The 20199-nt window shown below is 34.6% G+C and overlaps 1 protein-coding gene across 16 annotated transcripts in view; it reads left to right on the forward strand.

Annotated features, from left to right (window-relative positions):
• The window catches only part of SLMAP (sarcolemma associated protein), a 94643-nt gene that overhangs the window by 34905 nt on the left and 39539 nt on the right, over positions 1–20199 (forward strand). For 15 of the 16 annotated variants that reach the window (XM_081318074.1, XM_081318064.1, XM_081318076.1 and 12 more), the window contains exons 3-10: positions 3824–3971; positions 6893–6965; positions 8329–8365; positions 13108–13170; positions 14791–14886; positions 15075–15146; positions 17885–18025; positions 20027–20164. In XM_081318074.1, the coding sequence (XP_081174200.1) occupies positions 3824–3971; positions 6893–6965; positions 8329–8365; positions 13108–13170; positions 14791–14886; positions 15075–15146; positions 17885–18025; positions 20027–20164 (768 nt within the window). Of the gene's footprint in view, positions 1–3823; positions 3972–6622; positions 6663–6892; positions 6966–8328; positions 8366–13107; positions 13171–14790; positions 14887–15074; positions 15147–17884; positions 18026–20026; positions 20165–20199 lie in introns of those variants that run through there. The other variant, XM_081318069.1, reaches the window with a different exon arrangement.

Raw genomic sequence — 20199 nt, forward strand, 5'->3', positions numbered from 1 at the left:
TTCTAGTCCAGCCTCCTGCTCAAGCAGGAGCACCTATACCATCTCAGACAAGTGACTGTCCAGTCTCTTCTTAAACGTCTGCAGTGATGGAGTTCCCACGATTTCTGGAGGCAAGCTGTTCCACTGGTTAATTGTCCTCATTGTCAGGATGTTTCTCCTTAATTCCAGGTTGCTTCTCTCTTTGATCAGTTTCCAACCATTTTTTCTTTTCCTGCCCTCTGGTGCTTTGGTGAATAATGTGGCCCCTTTTTCTTGGTGGCAACCCCTCAAATACTGGAATACAGCTATCATGTCTCCCCTATTTCTTCTTTTCTTTAGACTACTCAAACCCAAGTCCTGCAGCTGGTTCTTTGTATGTCTCCAGGCCTTTAATCATCTTAGTGCTCTTCTCTAAATTTTCTCTAAATACTCAACAACTTTTTTGTGATATGGTGACCAGAACTGGCTGCAGTATTCCAGGTGTGGTCTTGCTAGGGCAGGGGTGTCAAACTGCCAGCCCATGGGTCAGATGCGTCATGCCGAAACTGCGCCCACTCCATTGCCGGCAATGGGAAAAAAGTCACAATACGTTGCGACACGTCACATGACATTGTGAGTGACACCCCTGTACTAGGGTTTTATAAAGCGGTACTAATAGTTCACATGATCTTGATTCTATGCCTCTGGTTATACAACCCAGGATTATATTAGCTTTTTTGGCGGCTGCTGCACACTGCTTGCTCATAGTCAAGTGATTGTCCACTAGGACTCCAAGGTCCCTCTCACAGTTACAGTTTTTGAGCCAGGTCTCACCCAATCTGTACTTGTAACTTTGATTTTTTCTGCCTAAATGTAAAACTTTGCTTTTCTCCACACTGAATCTCATTTTGTTGGATAGGGCCCATTGTTCAAGTTTGTCAAGATCTTTTTTGGATCCTGAGTTTGTCTTCTGGGGTGTTGGCTACATCTGCCAGTTTGGTGTCATCTGCAAATTTGATGAGTTCCCCTTCAATTCCTTCATCTAAGTCATTTATGAAGATATTGAAAAATGCTGGGCCTAAGATGGAACCTTGTGGTATCCCACTGCTTACTTCTCTCCATGTGGATGTAGTGCCATTGAGGACTACTCGTTGAGTACAGTTTGCTAGACATCTTGACAATAGATATGAAATCTCTCTGACCATTTATTGAGTCAAATCCATTGAAAGTTCTGAATTCTGAGTCCATGTGAGGTATATATATTTAAAGCTTCCTGTTTTTCGTGCTATATTTTGTGCAGTACAGTTAAGAAAAGCCATTCTATCACTAGCAATATCTGTTTCAATTAATTAACAGTTCATTTGCCTGAGATTGGGTCTAAACCACCATAATAGTTAAAAAATAAAATAAAAGTCATGCATAACAAACATTTTACTGTATACTACAATGGCATTCAGGCAAAATTCAGAGACCAACTTGTGTTGTTTAGATTTTTGAAGTCCAGGAGTATGTACATTTTTAATATATGAGCCTCTAGAAAGAGTTGAAACAGAAGTCTTATGAAAATACTTTGTTATATTATTATTGTATTTTAATAATTTTATTATTGGAATGTAATCTGTTGGTCTCTTATAGAAACTAGATGATGCTATTACTTGACAGTTTTTTGTGATCTACAATAAGATGAAATCACTAATTACAACTAATTGTAATGAAATTCAATTTAGAAAATTTCAGCTTTGTTTAAATTCCATAAATAACAGACAGTAGGTGTTAGGTAATAAAGAAGTAATAAAAACAATATACCCTGAAATATTTGAGTAAACTAGTTTTTAATGCAGGCTTCAGTTAAAGCTAACAAAAATAAAATATTTTATTTATTAATTAAAATGTTTATGCCAATATTATTTATTTCTGGATAAGCAGAATGTTACAGCCCAAACAAAATTTTAACAGAACATTTCTTATACCCTAACAATTCATACGCTCAACTTATTAACTATAAATGTGCTCAGTATTTCTGAAATTATTATACATTTGGCCCACACTGGATGTTTTCTATTTTCTGTGTTTTCTATTATTCCATCAAATTAAAACTAAATGGTATGTAGATAGGGCTGATTTGTTAGAATGCCAGATTTCTAGGAATTACCAGACAATTTTGGGGTCTGATCTAAAATATTTTTTGCTTACCAATTGAATTTGTGTTTGTATTTGTTTAAGTATTTAGAGATGAACATGCCTCAGACTTTTAACACGTAAACATTTAACAAAGCTCAAAGAGCATCAAGAACCTAACAAAAGAAATGTATTAAAAGTTGCTTCTTGTTATTTCTGTTAATCTGTTATTCATGCAATACTATTTCTGTCTCTAGAACCCAGTCTTTATGGCTCTTTTTTAGATTTGATGGCATATATCATGAAGTTGGTGTAACATTTCTGAAACTGGAAGGGCAAATAGTTCTGAGAACCTGAATGAAACACGCTGAGCCTAATTTCATTTGCTAGCCTACTTTAATGCTTGGAAAACAAAACACATACAATTTTAAATTGAAATTTACATTTTAAAAGATTTTTACATTGTCATACATGGAAGTTCTATAATACAATAAATTGGGTCCAAAATATTAAATATTAAAATTATGAGAATCATTAAAGGGATGTTTCATTAAGCAAGAATTTGACAACTCTGATTTCATTGCTTGAAGTATTGGAGAATCATCCTCTCAGAGGTGGGGCTGCACTTCTCCTGCATGTCGTCGGACATTGTGTGCACATAGAGGATGACATTTCCAACAGAACTGATGTTAAAACGAAGCAGCTGATGTTTTGTTTCAGTGGCATTCCTTGTGGAGCTATCATCTGCACATATCTATGCTTGCTTATGTGATGTGAGGAGGCCCTTAAAGCTGCAATACTAAACCTATAAGGACATGTAGTGCTTTGATGGCTCAGACAGGATATTTGTGTAAGCACTGCTCTGTTAAATACTTTATTACACATGGCAGTTGAAAACAGTGTAAGTATGGGGCTCTTGGTGCTCTCTGAGTTTGGTGATTTTCTTGCAGACATTTCATTATCAAACTAGGTAACATCATTGGTGTTAGAAGGAAGTGGGAGTTTGCTCTCTCCCCCCTCCCCCCCCAAACTTCTGCTACAGATATTGGGTGCTCTTGGATGAAAGAACCAACAATTTACTTTCTTTGGTTCTATGTTTTATAGAATCTCTTTCCCTTCACAATGTTTATTTTGTCAATGAAAATGAAGAAAATTGTGTGGAGGGCATTAATGGATTAAGCCTTTCTCACAGAGCACCTTTATTCTCAAGTTGTTCCCTTTCATTTTTTGCCTTAATTTTAAACATACTTGTTATGAAGTGAAAATTCAGAATGACTGTTTTCCATAGCTCTCTCACTCATGAATAGAATTCCGGATATTTATATTGTTGTTAAAAAATAAACTTCTACAAATGCTTTTACTTCTACTTTGCTGAGGAACAACACTGGGCTCTCAGGGAAGTAATGGAGAGTTAGGGTGAAGTTGAAAAGAAAGAAAGACAACTATTCAGATGGTACATAATTTATTAAAGTTTAATATGGCTAAATTTCTACATAGCAAAATAAGAGTGAATGCAATCCAATGAATAGACAGTCATCTGTGGGATTCATTCTCAAAATATAAGAAATAAACTCTTTTATTACTCTGCTGCAATGATAATATAGACGTTATCTGAGTGTACTTGAATTATCATAAATCTCCTCTTGATTTTCATATTTGTGAATTGTCTGCCATTTTAATATTAAATTTGACAAACTTTAAACAATACGTAAGATAAAATTACAGGCTTTTTCTGTTTTTCTTACAGTTCTATCTTCAAGACACTAAGAGCAGTAATGGTACCTTTATAAATAGTCAGCGATTGAGCAGAGGATCTGAAGAGAGTCCACCATGTGAAATTTTGTCTGGTGATATTATACAGTTTGGTGTAGATGTAACAGAGAACACACGGAAAGGTAAGAATATGGATCACTTTTTTCTCTCCTGCCTTTGTAATATCAAGTACATTTCATCACAAAATAAGCTTTAAACAAATACAGACTGTGGATGTTTGAGCTCGATATTGTAAAGCATTGTCTTTAATGAGTTTCTTCAAGAAGTGAGGCAAGTATACCTCACTTTCTCAGATGATGATGCTCTCCCCTTTATCCAGTGGTTATTCTACCTGAGCTAGTTGGGATAAGTGCAGTGCTGATTTAGAAATCACCCTGATTGGAGCAACTTTATAGACTTTTGTAATTCATGAGGGTTGTCTTAGGTTATATCTGGCCATGCTTATAGTTGGACACTATAACTAGACCTTTTAATCTGCGACTGTATTACCTTTAGCCTGCCAGGTGAGAATGGGTTTGAGAGGCATCATTTTACAATAATTCCTTTCTTTCTGAAATAAGTTAACAGAAGGCGAAACTGGAAGACCCTCTGGAGATTAGAGTATTACAATGAAATTATTGGGATAAGCTAGGGAAATTGGGGTGTGCTACACAAGATAAGCAAACATGTTTCTCTTTTTTGCCCATTACCAGGGAAGCCGTTGGTTTTCTGAATGAGTATGTAGCAGCAGTTATGGGCTGGATAGGGTTTAATAGGTCAGCAAAGCAGAGTAGGGTAGGAAGCAGGGTAGAAAGCAGATGGTCTCTAGACTAAAAATTCAGTGTAGTTTGGATGAGACACCATACCTCTTAAGCAGTCAGTTTTATATCTTAGGGAAGGAACTTTTGGATTCAGCTTATACAGACAGTTTACAACAGTTCATTCAGCACTGAAAAAAGTAACTTATGACTATTTTTCATACTTATGACTGTTGCAGCAAAACCCCCCCCACACACACGGTCTCGTGATTTACGTTTGGATGCTTAACAGTTGGTTCATATTTATGATGGTTGCAGTGTCCCATCATGTGATCACCTTTTGCAATAACAACTTCAGTTATTCACTTAACAAATGTGGCAAGAAAAGTCATAAAATGGGTCAAAACTCACTTAACAAATTTCTCACTTAACAACATAAATTTTGGGCTCAATTGTGGCCCTACGTTGAGGACTAGCAGTACTAGGATGCTTAAAAAACAGAATAAGAAATACTTTTATTCAGCTTAAGCTAACACTGATTCCTTATAGAATGATTTTAAAATATTATTTATAAATCAAATTTATTAGACCTTTCAAAGATATGAAGTAGTGGCCTTATAAATTTGGTGTACTTATTTAAACAAATTTATTTGTTTGTTTATTTAAATAAATATATTTTAAAATATTCCTCAATTGTATCTGAATTGGATGCAACTGTATGTACTTGTTTTCAGGTTACATTTGAAAAGTCTTTGAAAATTACACCGATCTAGAATGTAATAGTAATAAAATTGGTGGATGAAAAATTATATTATATCCTTTTTACAAAGCTGTAGTGGTTGCCACTTGTTTCTAAGTGCAGCTCAGTTACAGCCTTACTATTATTCAACATTATGACTTTCTTTTCATCTATATTTTTTGGGCAGTAGCATTTATAACATCAGTTTTATCACTGTCATCACCATATGTATCTCTAAAATGCTTTTTTCAACTTTACGTTACTTAGTATTCATGTAAAATCTCTGGCATTCGTGATTTTTTAGCAGCTATGGTGGCTTAGTAGTTAGAATGCAGTATTGCAGGCTAACTCTGCCAACAGCAGGCGTTTGAGCCTGACTGGCTCAAGGTTGACTCAGCCTTCCATCCTTCCGAGGTCAATAAAATGAGGACAAGATTGTTGTGGGCAATAGCACTGTGAAGCGGTATATAAGTCTAACTGCTATTGCTGTTAGTGGGTTTTGCTTTTTGTCTCATACTGAAGCAGATTCAATTGAAACAAATTCAAAAGTGCATACAATACTTTTTCAGGGCAGATTACTAATTCTCATGAATTGATACTCTAACTCATGAGAATTTCTTGATAATGAAAACTTGGCTCTTCGATCTGTTTGGTCCAGACTGTGGGGTTGTTAATTTAACTGGGTTTTAGATTTATTCTTGGGGCTTGAATTTAATTTACCGTAATTGTTTTAATTGTTTTTAATTTTTTGTATTCATGGTTTTAACTGCCCTGTAAACCGCCCTGAGTCCTACGGGAATAGGGCGGTATACAAATCCAAATAAATAAATAAATAAATAAATAAATAAATAAATAAATAAATAAATAAATAAATAATGGAAGACAGTTTTCTAGAGAGCTTCTCAGAATTTGAAAATAATTTTATTGCCACAGAATAACGTGCATGGCATTTTAAAATTCTTCCATGGTACTTAAAGCAAGGCTGAGGAACTGCCCTTTAAATGATATTGACATACATCTTCCAATTGCTATAGCCAATGTGATCACTGGGGAGAAATGCTAACCGTTATTCAGTAATAAATAAAATCAATAGGGTTCCTTTCCCTAGCCTTGTTTATCATTGTTACCAAACAATTTCCTAGTTTTATTTTTGTCTATTTTTCTTAGCTATTTTTAAGTCTTTTACATCGGGGAATTGATCAATTTTTATTGTTTTTGTTCTGCACTTGTGAAATGATCTGCTGGGTGTTTTTTGTGATCCCAGATGAATTATCTGAAAATTGTTTCAATTTTCTAGGAGATGTCAGAATATTTCAGAATTGGATCCATAGCACAAGGTGGGAAATAGTATGGGACTTGGGTCTTCCTGATATTTTTAAATGGCTTGCTACTTTTTATTTCTTGGAAAGAGAATATTTGATCTTTCTTTTTCCTGAAGTGTTCAGTTTTCATCTGTGTATTGCTTTTGTCCCTTCAAGGTAACATTATTGCAATTATAATAAATTGCTTTAATAATGTAATTTTTAGTAACTGGATACTTAGAACTTAAAGTCTTATTTTTTTACAGTTACTCATGGATGCATTGTCTCAACAATAAAACTATTTCTCCCTGATGGTATGGAAGCTAGGCTACGGTCAGAGTAAGTGCAATTTCAACATTATTTTAGTGTCCAATATATTTGGATATTAGAGAATTTCCCTATATATAAGGATAGTCTGTTTTTTTATTCAAGAATGTTAATACATGAGCTATGGCTGGCATGCTTGAATAGCCCATTTTGAGAGATAATAGGAATATTATCTTTTTTGGTAAATGGTTTTTTATATATTGGAGTACAGTTTGGAGTATTCAATATGATGTATCTATTTAATATAAACAGTTTGGACAATGCAGTGCTATTATTGCATGACAAACCAAGATTTCTGAAATATTTTATTGAATTTTTTAAATATAATGCATAATTTTGTGCATCTGTGAAATCTTATAGAACAGGGGTGTCAAACTCAATTTCATTGAGGGCCACATCAGCATTGCAGTTGCCCTCAGGGGCCCGGGTGGGTATGGCCCGGGTGGGCATGGCCTACTGGGTGGGCATGGCTAGAGTGCGTATGGCCTACTGGGTGGGCGTGGCCAGCTCTACATCATTCTCATCAAGGGTGCCTATGGGGGCCTGGGCAGGAGTGGGACAGATCTGAGGGTCTCTGGCAGAAGGAGGGTCTCTGGGCCAAGGCAGTGGGGGCCGTTCCCTCACTGTTTCCAGGATGGCTTCGCGGGCCACAAGAAACCACTTCGCGGGCCGGATCCGGCCCCCGGGCCTTGTGTTTGACATGTCTGTTATAGAATATAGCACAGTATAATAGTAATTTCTAGAATGCTAATACATAACAAATGCTGTACTTCCCAAAATAATTATCTAATAATTGGGAAGGTACTCATACATTCCTTGATAAAAAAAATAAAAGATGTTAAAAGCAAAGAACTGAGCAAAAGATTCCAGTGAATGCAGGCATGGTGTTAACATGAATATTAGCATAAAGAAACACTAATATAAACATTTGCCTCCTTTTTTCTTTCCTCATCCAATCATTTCTTCATCTTTCTTAATCTTCATAAAGTTTTAAGCCAATCATGCAGCTACCTCTTCTATTTATTTCATTTCCATCCTATATTTTTTCTTTCCCCTTTTTTCTGTTTCTTGATAAAAGGAAGGAGGCAATTTTGTAATTTTATTTCTCTAGGGTCTGCATTTGTATGTAAGACAATGGTTGATATGTGCAGATAGAAATCAGTTAACCTGATATCTTAGTTATTCATTAATATTTTTTCTCTTAATCCTATCATTTGGTGGGAGGAGATATCTATATCTATATCTATATCTATTATATCTATATATCTATATCTATATCTATATCTATATCTATATCTATATCTATATCTATCCTCTTTGCTAAATATGGTGGAAAGATTTTTAATTGATAGATTTTGTTTTCCCCACCCTATAGTGTCATCCATGCTCCATTACCAAGTCCTGTTGATAAGGTAAGCCTCAGAACATTTCTCCTTCGGTACCCCAGGATGGCAAGGGAGACAGGATATTTCTCACAGATCAGGCCTATGATTTATTGTTTTATATAATTCCTTAACCCTTCAAACTTAAACTAATGATACTGCAGTATAAATGTAGATGCCTTTTTGTGGTATTCCTGTTTAAGATAAATACACATAAATAAAAAGTTATTGGGTGGTCAGTGCTTCCTGTTGTGCTTTTTGCCTTTTTTCAACATTTTTAATTATTTCAGATTACTTAATGAAGGCAGATTAGCATCACTTAAATGTTTCACTTGCTGTGGCACAAAATACATTAAATTGCATGGGATAGCCTTTAATTACTATATCAAATAGATATTTGTATTACTATAATTTTTGAATCCTCATGTCATCAGTTAATTAAAAGATTAATTTAAATATTTTTAAATTTTAACCAACATTAAAAGATTAAATTTTATTCCTGAATTTTGTTATCTGCTGAGAAACTAAAAAAAAGTTTTGGTGCTGTTATAGTATACTTCTTATGTTTTACATTATTTAGAATGTATGGACAGTTTCAAGAGTTGTAGCAATAACAATCTAATTATCAATACTCTTGATGTCTGATCTTCATACTAATAGAGGCTAGGTTAAATACCAATGTGGATTTGAAAGTTGACTTTTGCAGTGCAGGTACATTCTTGTGTACTTTTGCAGTTGGCCATGTAAAAACAATTTCTTGAACATTAAACATTCCAGCACAATGACTAATTGTATATTAAGTACTCTACCAAGGTAATAAGCATTTTACTAGATTATCTTCTTCCATATAAGGAAGAAAACTGAGCCCTAGAGAAAGCTGCATTACATTTTTTTCTCTTTTATTAGACTTAATACTATGTTGCGTGTGTGGCTTTTCTTAGATTTATATTGTCTGTATATCTGGACAAAGTTGTTAAAAACTGTATGTATTAAAAAGGGATTTTGATTGGCACGTGATGTAGAAGTCATTCCATGTTCAAACTCATTTTTATGAATGTCATATGTTATTACATTTGATTTCTCCTGTGTTTATATTGCCTCATACAAATTATTCTGAATACAAAAAATAATAACCCCAATTTTCTTTGTAAAAGTTTACAAATTCAAATTCATTTCTGATTTCTTTTCTTATTGAATCAAATGTATACAGTGGTGCATAGCATTTTGAGAAACCTTTTGAATTTTGAGTATTTTTGCATAAATATGACCTAAAATGTTCTGTTTTTCATACAGTTAGATAAAAAGATCCCAATTAAATAAATCAAAAACATTACACATGTTCATTTGTTTACTTTAATCCTATTTGTACTATTCTGAACAATTCTATCCATTTTTTATATAACTTTGATGATGTTACTTAATCTGGTAGTGAAACATCCACAGGAAAATAAGCAAGCTAAAAAGTAAAAATGTAACAATTCAACACTAAGCTACCTATATCCTCTATTATTGGAACATAACACAATCCTTCAGATACTTTGGAAATAACTTATCATACGCATACTCACTACTTGCAACCATTCATTATGAACTTTTGCTTCTAGGCTCCTTACCGTTTTAATTACCGTATATACTTGAGTATAAGCCGAATTTTTCAGCCCACTTTTTGGGCTGAAAAATTCCACTTCGGCTTATACTCCAGTCAACAAAAAAACTTACCGAGGACTTGTGCGCGGCCGAGGCTTTGGTGCTTCTGGGATCGCGCGCACCTCTCCCAAGCCACCGCCGTCCGGAGACCTGCCGACGTTTGGGGAGGTTTGGGCGCCTCCCCAAACCTCCCCAAACGTCGGCAGGTCTCCGTTCCTCCGCGCCCTGCCTGCCTGCTTCTTTCCGCTGCGGAAAGAAGCAGGCAGGCAGGGCGCGGAGGTCCGGAGACCTGCCGACGTTTGGGGAGGTTTGGGGAGGTGCGCGCGCACCTCCCCAAACCTCCCCAAACTTCGGCAGGTCTCCGGACGGCGGCGGCTTGGGAGAGGTCCGCGCGATCCTGGAAGCACCGAAGCCTCGGCCGCGCGCAAGTCCTCGGTAAGCTCCGGGCGGTCACTTGCTTCGCGTCTCCTGAGGGAAGGGGGGGCGACTGGAGCGGGCGTGTTTCCTCACCTGCTGGGCGCCGCGATTTGCCCGGGGAACGCGCAGGCCCCGAATGGCAGCGTGGAGCGAGGAAGCGGACAGCCAGGGCTTCCCCGAGAGCCGCGGCCACACAGGGTATTCCTGTGTATTCAGGCTTGCAAAATGGCGGATCGAGCCTCTGCTGGCGGCAGAGGCTTGCAGAGCGCGGATCCAGCCTCCGCCGGTGGCGGAGGCTTGCAGAACGGCGGATCGGCTTATACTCGAGTCAATAACTTTTTCCAGTTTTTGGGGGTGAAATTGGGGGTCTCGGCTTATACTCGAGTCGGCTTATACTCAAGTATATACGGTACACTCCTTTGAATATGTTACAATTTGACAATGCCCTTCCTACAATATGGTACCCATAATTGGATGCAGCGTTCCAGGTGTGGTCTAAGTCAGACTGTCTAACCCAGGGGTCTTCAAACTTGGCCCTTTTATGACTTGTGGACTTCAACTCCCAGAATTCCTCAGCCACAAGTCATAAAAGGGCCAAGTTTGAAGACCCCTGGTCTAACCAATGGAGAAAACAGAGGATCAGTGACTTTTTTTTAATCTTACACTATATTTCTTTTGAAGCAGCGCAAGATTCTTTTCTTTTTCTTGCAACTGTATCAGGCTGATCTGCCAAGACACCCAGATCCTTTGTGAATATACTTCTGTCAGTATCATTCTTCCATCCTATATTTTTGCTTTTGATTTTTCCTACGTAAATGTGGGTCTTTCTGTTTTATCCCTATTGAAAGTCTTACTGATATCTGCCCTTCTTCCATCTTATTACAATGTTCCTAAACTTTGATATTAGCCTGTAAGTTGTTTGCTACAAGTCCATGTTTGTATCATCTGCTATTTTCATAATTATATTTAACCCCTAATATAATCCATAAATATGTTGAACAGCATGGGGCTTAGAATGGATCCTATGAGGTATCACTTGATTCTTCTTCCCCCCCCCCCTCAGCTTTATACAGAGTCATTGTCATAGAGTCATTGGTACAATCTGTTCTGTATCCATCCATCCATCCATCCATCCATCCATCCATCCATCCATCCATCCATCTCTATATCTATCTATCTATATCTATCTATCTATCTATCTATCTATCTATCTATCTATCTATCTATCTATCTATCATCTTTTATCCTTCTAATTTTGAAATGGCCTGTCTCCTTCACATAGGTTTCCTATCCTCTTTACTGCAATCTCACAGGAGATTTTGTCAAATGCTTTGTTAAAATCAGAGTATAGTTTATCTACCACTCTCATTGTCAACTAAACTGGTTATATTGTAATTAAAGGAGAATAGATAGATTTGGCATTACTTGTTTTTAATAAATCTCCATTTTGGTTTCTACTAAATAATACATTTTTCCTAAATGTTAGCAAATCAATTTAATAGTCTGTTCCAGAGCTTTCCCCCCACTATTTGTGGTTACCTAGGTTTTCTTTTTTGTTACTCTTGGGTGGTGGAGTCATGTAATTTCTATTGTAAAATGCATGATGTAAGATAAAAACTGTTTTTCAAGTCTGAGAGCTCAAAATATAAAAATGGATACCATTAATAGAATGTGCCTAACTGATAGTACATACTGTACCTCCATAGTGATTACAGCCATTATCCATTTCTTATGTATTCTCTCAGCTCATGCGAAACTCTATATTACTATGCTTCAATTTCTCTTTCTATACTATCTTGATTCCCAAAATGGAATCATTTTCCTCCCAACTTTGCCATTGCTTTTACCTCTTGAATGTTTTTTCTTATTGCTTAGCAGTGAAGTAGAAAAAAAATCCCCTTGTATCTTCTTCTTGGAAATAAAACAATTTTAGGGACCTTTCCTCTTGGCAAAATCAGTCTACTAATCGAGGTCCATGTAATTGAAGTTTCCCCTTATTATGTTTTGCCTTCATAAAAATTCTGGGAAGCATTGTCTGGTCAATAAGGACTTTATACAGATTATCTGTCTTGCTTGGTGGTCAATAGCACATCTCTATAATATAGTCTTTTTCCCCAATTTCTTGTATCTTGAAGAATTGCTTCAGGCTTTGCACAAATGAGCATCACCTTGTGTTTTATTAAAATAACCTGACTTTTTTCAGCTTGAAAAAAAGTTCTGCTTCAAGAGTCATTTTTACTTTAAAAAGATGGATTGTTTAAAGTAGCAGCATCTTTATATAGCTCGTGCTTTAAGAAAAAGCAGAGGATCGACGTTTGATCTTGAGTGAGCTCTGAAACACTTCTTGCAAATAATTTCTCCTGCATGTTAATTTGAGAGAATATCAACAATGACAAGATATCCACTTGATATAGTATGAAGAAGTTATTTGTAAAAGTTAAAAGAAAGGAAGCTGCGCAATCAAAATAAGGAACAGAATTTTTAGTGTAATATTTTATTAGGGCTACCCATTCTGAGGTAGCCCTAATACACATAGAAGAGGTGTTTTAAATTCCTTTTTGGTGTTACTTGGAGGTTGTCTGAAATTTTGCAGCTTAGATCTGTTAGCCCAGAATTTATTTAATATGAAAATATTAATATAAGGCCCAAAAGAAGTTGAAATCTGACACCAGAGGAATAATAGAGGCTTTTGTTTCCCATTTTTACAGGTTGCTGCTAACACTCCCAGTATTTACTCTCAGGAACTGTTTCAGCTTTCTCAGTATCTTCAGGTAATATTGTATGTACAGTTCTATATAAAGTTCTGAAGTTCTATGAACTTCAGACTTATAAAACTATATTATAAAATTTAAATAAGAGTTTTAATATGATAGTTATGTAAGAAATTAGGCTGAAGCTTGATAATCATGTTCTGCTAATATGTACAACTAAAGTTCTTGCTGTAAAACTTAAAAGATTGCTAATCTAAGACCCCAGGTGCACAACTAAATAACAGCATAGCTTTAGTCATAGTTGTCAAATTAGCTATATTAATCTGAACATATAGCTATAATATAAATAACAATAGTGGTAAAATGTTAACATTCCAGTCTCCCCCCCCCTTGCTGTTTATTATATTCAAAGTCATACATAGCATGGGGCCTCGATATTTAGGGGACTGCCTCTCTTTTTTTTTGATGGATACATCTAACCATCCTATCAGACTCAGCAGAGAAGGTATATGGGTTCCATGTACTAGAGTATTTCATCTGGCGGGACCCTGGAGGAGAGCCTTTTCTATCATGGCATCTGCCCTATGGAACATCATCCCTTCAAAGTTAGATTGGCCTTGACGCTACTAATTTTCCAGAAAATTTAAGGATAAGTTCAAAGTATTATTATCTACATGGCCTGTTGAAAAGAAAAGAGTGAGGTGTGCCATCTAGTGGCTGTTTGTGAAGAGTCCAGTAATCCTTTCATAGGAAGTGGGTGTTATTTTCAGAATTCTGTAACTGATGTTTGATAACTGAACTGCTTTGTTTTCCTTGTAGCAGAAATAGCCTGATATATTTATTATTATCATGAAAGGTTTACAGCAAAAGGAACACAAACATTTGTAAATGGCCCAAACATAAGTTGTACATATATATCAGCACTCGTATATCAGCAGTCTGGAACTCCATATCAGTTGCAGAAAGCAATATTTTCCCCTAGGTGGTTATTATTTATTAATTTAAATCTATTGACTGCCAACTCCAGTGGTTTCCAGGACTGTGCAGCTAACTTGCACTACTAGAAGTCATAATGATTATATTTAACTTTAGCACGCATAAGGTATCTTGAAGTTATGAAGCACATTAAAATAATGCATCCATTGTTTTGAAGTTATTCTGATCATTATACTAAAGAGAGAGAAAAAGAAAAGCTGTTACCAAAACTTATCTGTCTCCAGTAATGCTTATGTGGATAATTATGGCGAGGCTGAAAAAAAGTTAAGATATATGCAGAGCTTTTCATTGCAGCATTTTTGCACAAACAAATCATTCTACGTGCTTCTGAATATCTTGTCATATAAGTCTGATTATATTAAACGGATGTCTGTATAGATACCATATATGATGTTACCTGCTTACTGGAAAGAAGGGGACTATCATACCATATTAAAACGTGTTCCTGTGCCGAGTATTTGAAACCAACAGAAAAGAAATCAGTTTTAGGCATGAGCAGTGAGTTCTAAAAGGCAACATTCCCATTTTAAACTGTTACTTTTAAATTTTTCCTTAAAATAAACATCATAGATATGTAAAAGAGAAAGTTAAAACAGCATCCATGCAGAATTTTAAATATTAAATAATGTTATTTGCTGCTGTTAAAACTAAAGAGTTTTTTTTTGTTGTTGTTGTTCAATGCAGGAGGCCTTACATAGGGAACAAATGTTAGAACAGAAGTTGGCCACTTTACAGCGGTTGCTAGCTGTCACACAAGAGGCATCAGATACAAGCTGGCAGGTATTTTGTCCCCTTCCCTTCCCCCTTTCATTAACGTGATAGTACACCTGCTTACTTATCAAAATTATAGAGCTCTGCTGATTAATTTAAACTTTGTGGGGATACTATGTGAATTTCTATTGTTAATATTGTTTCTATTATATTACTGGTGTTGATTTAAGGACATGTTTGGATTTCTTTTTTAACAGGCTTTGATAGATGAAGATAGACTTCTATCAAGGTTAGAGGTTATGGGAAACCAGTTACAAGCTTGTTCAAAAGTAGGTTCCGTACTCGGTTAAGACGTCTAGCTTTTGGGAACTTACTAATATAAAAATATTTATTATTTGTTTAGTGGCAAACACAAGAAGACCCTTGCTAATTTAGTCCAAAGATCTATCTGTTCCCTTTTCCCAGAGTGACCAAGTAGGTGCTTCTGAAAAGTTTACATGCAAGGAATGAAATATTCCCACACTATGTTGTCTTCCCTTTAGCAACTGTTATTAAGTAACACAACATCTCTGAATATAGAGGCTTTATCAATAAAAATGCCTAATATTCCCTAATAGATGTTTCCAGAATTAACTGTTTAATAGTTAGTTTTAAATCTGTCTAAACCTATGAGTATCATCATTTCCAGCCACCATCTTGCCATGCTAACAAAAGTATTAATATAAAGTTGAGCTTAAGGATCCTGTTACTGTTTCAGTATTTTGTTTTTACTCTGTTGTTTTAGTTGTAATCCAAGTTATGTTGTAGTATTGAAGACACCTTCAGAGTCAATTTGAAGCGACTTGTGCCTGGTGATGAACAGCTCCTGAAAGATTAGGTCTTCTTGCTGCCACTCCCACCACCCCTTTGTTACAGACCTCTTTCTCCCGTTACCACCAACTTTCTGGGGACGAGAAGAAGGCTGAAAGAGAAATCCTTGCCCTACCTAAGTCTGGCTAAATGGCAGAGAGAGAGAAACCAAACAAAACACTGGGAATCAGCAGCTTAGCTAAACAGTGGTATGCTAGAAGGTCACCAGTTATCTCCAGGATTGAAACAAATCAGCTTTATTAAAGGTCCCCAAAGAAGTTGAGGTTCCAGATACACAATGCATAGATAAAAAAAAAGTTAAAACCACCCCATCCTTAAACAATTCTAGCTATAGCCAAACTATTTCCAGTCTCACCTGAGGTAATCCTTCTCATCCAGGATTCCAATCAACTCTCTTACCCTCTCCCTAGTCTTCTTACATCCTAGTTTCTCTTTTGGGAAATTTTGGAAATTTCCCCTTCAAATGAACTGGTATTTCCTTCCCCCCCCCCCAAATATGTAGTTTTGGATCATTTACCTTATTAATAAATGACCAGGTCTAATGTTCTTTTTTTAAATTCAGTTCTCTTTGTCTACTTTTAGGATTTGGGTGGAGAACATCATGTTTTAGGTCACATTTATGCAGCAATATTGAAAATTCAAAACACTTCACTAATCTTCTACATAAAATAGAAAGCTGAGACCAGATGCACACAGTTTAATACTTTCTGATTGTATTTTAATATTTGCATGTAGTTTATATTTATATTATTATATTATTATTATTAAATATTATTAAATATAATATAATATAAATAATTATTATATTATTATATATATAATATATAATAATATAATAATAAATAATATTAATATATAATATATAATATTATTTATATATTATAATATATATATATATATATAATATATAATATTAATATATAATATATAATATTATTTATATATAATATAAATAATTATTATATTATTATTATTATTAAATATTATTAAATATTATTATTTTAATATTTGCATGTAGTTTATATTATAGCAGTTTTAAAATTTTAAGCCATAATTAACATCACCAAATAATGCACTGCTGATTTTATCATTAATTTAAATGGCGTTTTCCCTTTCTACAGCCTATATTAGAAGTAATATTTAGACTTTAGCATCAGAACCAAAACTATAAACAAATCAGAGTAAAATCAGTTAAAAACACCCCGTATGTCAGTTGAGTCATATAATTGGAATAGAAACAATATCTGGTAATTTATCTATTAAGGCCTTATTCTGATGTTCAAATGTATCTAGGGAATCTGTGTGCCTTCTGGTGTTTATTAGATTATTAACTTCCAGGCTCTCATAGAATGGTAGAGAAGTGCAGAGAGAGATATAGTTATAACACAAGAGTCCTGTAATATTAGTATTAATTTCTTTGTTTTGTTTCTGAGTTTCAGAAAACACTATGGTCTAGTGCAGATCTAACATTGTTAAGAGATTGGGAATATGTACTTTTTCATTCTTTTTTACTAGTTAATTATCTATAACCTTTTCACTTTAAAATTAAGGAAAATGAAAATACACTTGAATTATGATTAATATTAAAACTTAATTAGAAATCAAATTAATCCAAATTAATTAGGATTAATAATTATAATTCAGTTAGGATTCAAAATTAAAACTAACATGTTACTCTGTGTTCAAATTTCAGTTCTATGTTAGCATTAACAGCAGTTAATTCTGTGTTGATATTTTCCTTAATCAGATTTAAGAAGTATTTATTTTTCTACCAAATTTCCACACTGTCCATCTCATCTAAGTAATCATCTCTAGGTGGTTTAAAATTATGTACTTGAAAGCAGCAAAAACATAAAATCAATCTTAACATTGATTTCTGATATTTAACATGATCGAGGAGAAGTTAGCATTATGTGTACATCCTTATATGGCCTGAGACACTGTTTTCATAGTATTTTTAATAAGAAAAAAATAATTTGTTGGTGAAGTCAGTTAAATGAACATATTGAGGTGATTGGCTAGAAATAATTCTGAAATCACGAAATGGCAAATACTGGAAAGTTGAAGGTTTTATTCCTTGGACAAAGCTTTTAAATTCCAAAAAGGATCATATATTTTATAACATTGAGAATATAAGGAAATATATGGGGTTATATAAGAATTATGGGCTTAAACTCTCTGCCATGTTATATTTCAGAATCAAACAGAAGATAGTTTACGAAAGGAACTTATAGCATTACAAGAAGACAAGCATAATTATGAGACAACTGCCAAAGAATCCCTGAGGCGGGTCCTTCAGGAAAAAATTGAAGTGGTCAGAAAACTCTCAGAAGTAGAGGTATTTACTAATTACATTTTGCCAGATTTCTAAATATAAATTCAGTGTTCAGATCACGCAAGTAAATCTTTAGTGTATTTACTTTTCATAACAATTTGATTGTTTGATTTGTACTTGTGTTGAGAATTCTAGGATGCTTTGCAGATTTGTCTGTCATAAATTTTTCCGCTCAATTGTTAGTGTTCCCAGAAAATATTGGGTCCATATGTTGGGCTTATATGGTCTCTGATTTAATTGTTTTGCTATTTAGGTAAATACATTCAAATCTTTCATTTATTTTTATGTGTTTAATCTTTCATAGCAGGGGATGGCTGTTAGTTCTTAGGATTGATCAGATCAGAATACAGCATGCTAAGACCTTCCAGTGAACAAGTTGGGGTTTTTTTTTGGGGGGGGGAGCACGTCAAGGTTAGAAAGATATTGGCCTATCTGCAAGATTGTTTCAGTCAGATAATTATGCAAGCAGTACTTAGCCCCTGTGTACAAGATCATTTCAGTTCTCTTCTCCCTCTTGTCTTCGAATAACAAATGTATATTGCTTTATGCCTAAATGCTATACTATTCTGAGATTATTTATTTGTTTGTTTATTTATTTGCTTGCTTGGCCTACCAATGTTCCTAAATATTCAAAAGTTTTCAGTTGAAGCTTAACTGTTGTCCTGGCTAGTCTAACTTTGATATTTTCCGCTTTCAGTTCTTTTCTTCCCTATGGATATCTTTGCTGCTTTGCTATTCTTGCATAGTTATTTCTATTGCAATCCTTTTTCAATGATGTTGAATCAGCCTGGACCTGCGTTTTTTTTTCATCAAGACTGCCTAATTTAATTTTTGTTTGCTAGCCATTTTTTTCCTTCCTACTCTCTGTATATAATACCGCTCACTTCTGCCGTCTCCTTAGCTCATTTTAGCCTCTTTTCCTCATGATAGACTCTGCAAGATCTTTTCCCTCCCAGCCTCAGATTATCATTTATAATCAACTTTGATTATGGTTGTATGCCTGGGAGATACTAGTAATATGACATTGCTTCTCTTTGTTCTGTCACAGAGATATTTAATAACTGCAAATACATGTTAAAATAAGCTTTGTAAACATCCAACCTATGTAATTTTCTTAAATAAGTTTCATATGAGTAGTAGCATTGATGAAATGCTGGTTGAAAGTATCTTAAATGATATTTTAAGGAATATAAACATATAAACAAAAATAAAAAGATAAACATGTCAATGATTTTGAAGTCATTTATTGAAACACATAATTTGAAGTTCTGTTATTCATAACTAGTTGTTATCTAAATTCACTGTGTTCATTGTAAATAGTGTTAAGTGTTTTTAATGCTTTTGAAGAGAGTCTAAAATTATACCAATATAACAAGACAGAGTATACTTCTTCAGTTAATGTGTGCCTCAAAGATATACAATTAGGATATGCTTCTTGTAGCCACTGTCTTTAAATCTGAGATTGGCCATTAGTGATTTAATTCTAGCACAACTAATTAATGAAACTTGAAATTATACTTGAAGCTAATGAAACCATAAAAGAAAAGCAGATAGGCAATGCCATCTTTTCTCTGCCTATCTCTTGGGCATCTCTTGGAAGGTGAAATTGCTGCTTTCAGTTTGATCTGGCAATCAGTTGTCCTCAATTTTGGATATTACTGTAAACTTTAAATGTTTCAGTTCCTGATGTAACTTATTTTTTGGTTTAAAGTTGTAGTTCATGATGACTTTCATCATTAGTACTTAACCAGTTATTCCTAGTTTCTATTTTAATAAAGGATATAATTTTATTCACATGTGTCCTATAAAAATATATGCCATCAGTTATGCCATCAGTTATTGCCATCAATTTTGGATGGTGTACCTTGGCAGAAGAATGTTTTAAGTAATGCCCTATGCATTTCTCAGAAAATTATTGTAATTCTTATATAACTTGCTTTGATTACAAAAGTTAGATCACAAAATAACTGTTCTGTTTAAAGTACTGTTTCTTTCTCCTTGCAGCGAAGTTTAAGTAACACGGAAGATGAATGTACTCATTTGAAAGAAATGAATGAACGGACTCAGGAAGAATTGCGGGAATTAGCTAACAAATACAATGGAGCTGTAAATGAAATCAAAGATCTCGCTGACAAACTAAAGGTAGAGATTATCACTTTTTATTTATTATTCTATAA

The sequence above is a fragment of the Vipera berus genome (assembly GCF_964194415.1).
Source record: "Vipera berus genome assembly, chromosome: 2".
Taxonomy (NCBI): domain Eukaryota; kingdom Metazoa; phylum Chordata; class Lepidosauria; order Squamata; family Viperidae; genus Vipera; species Vipera berus.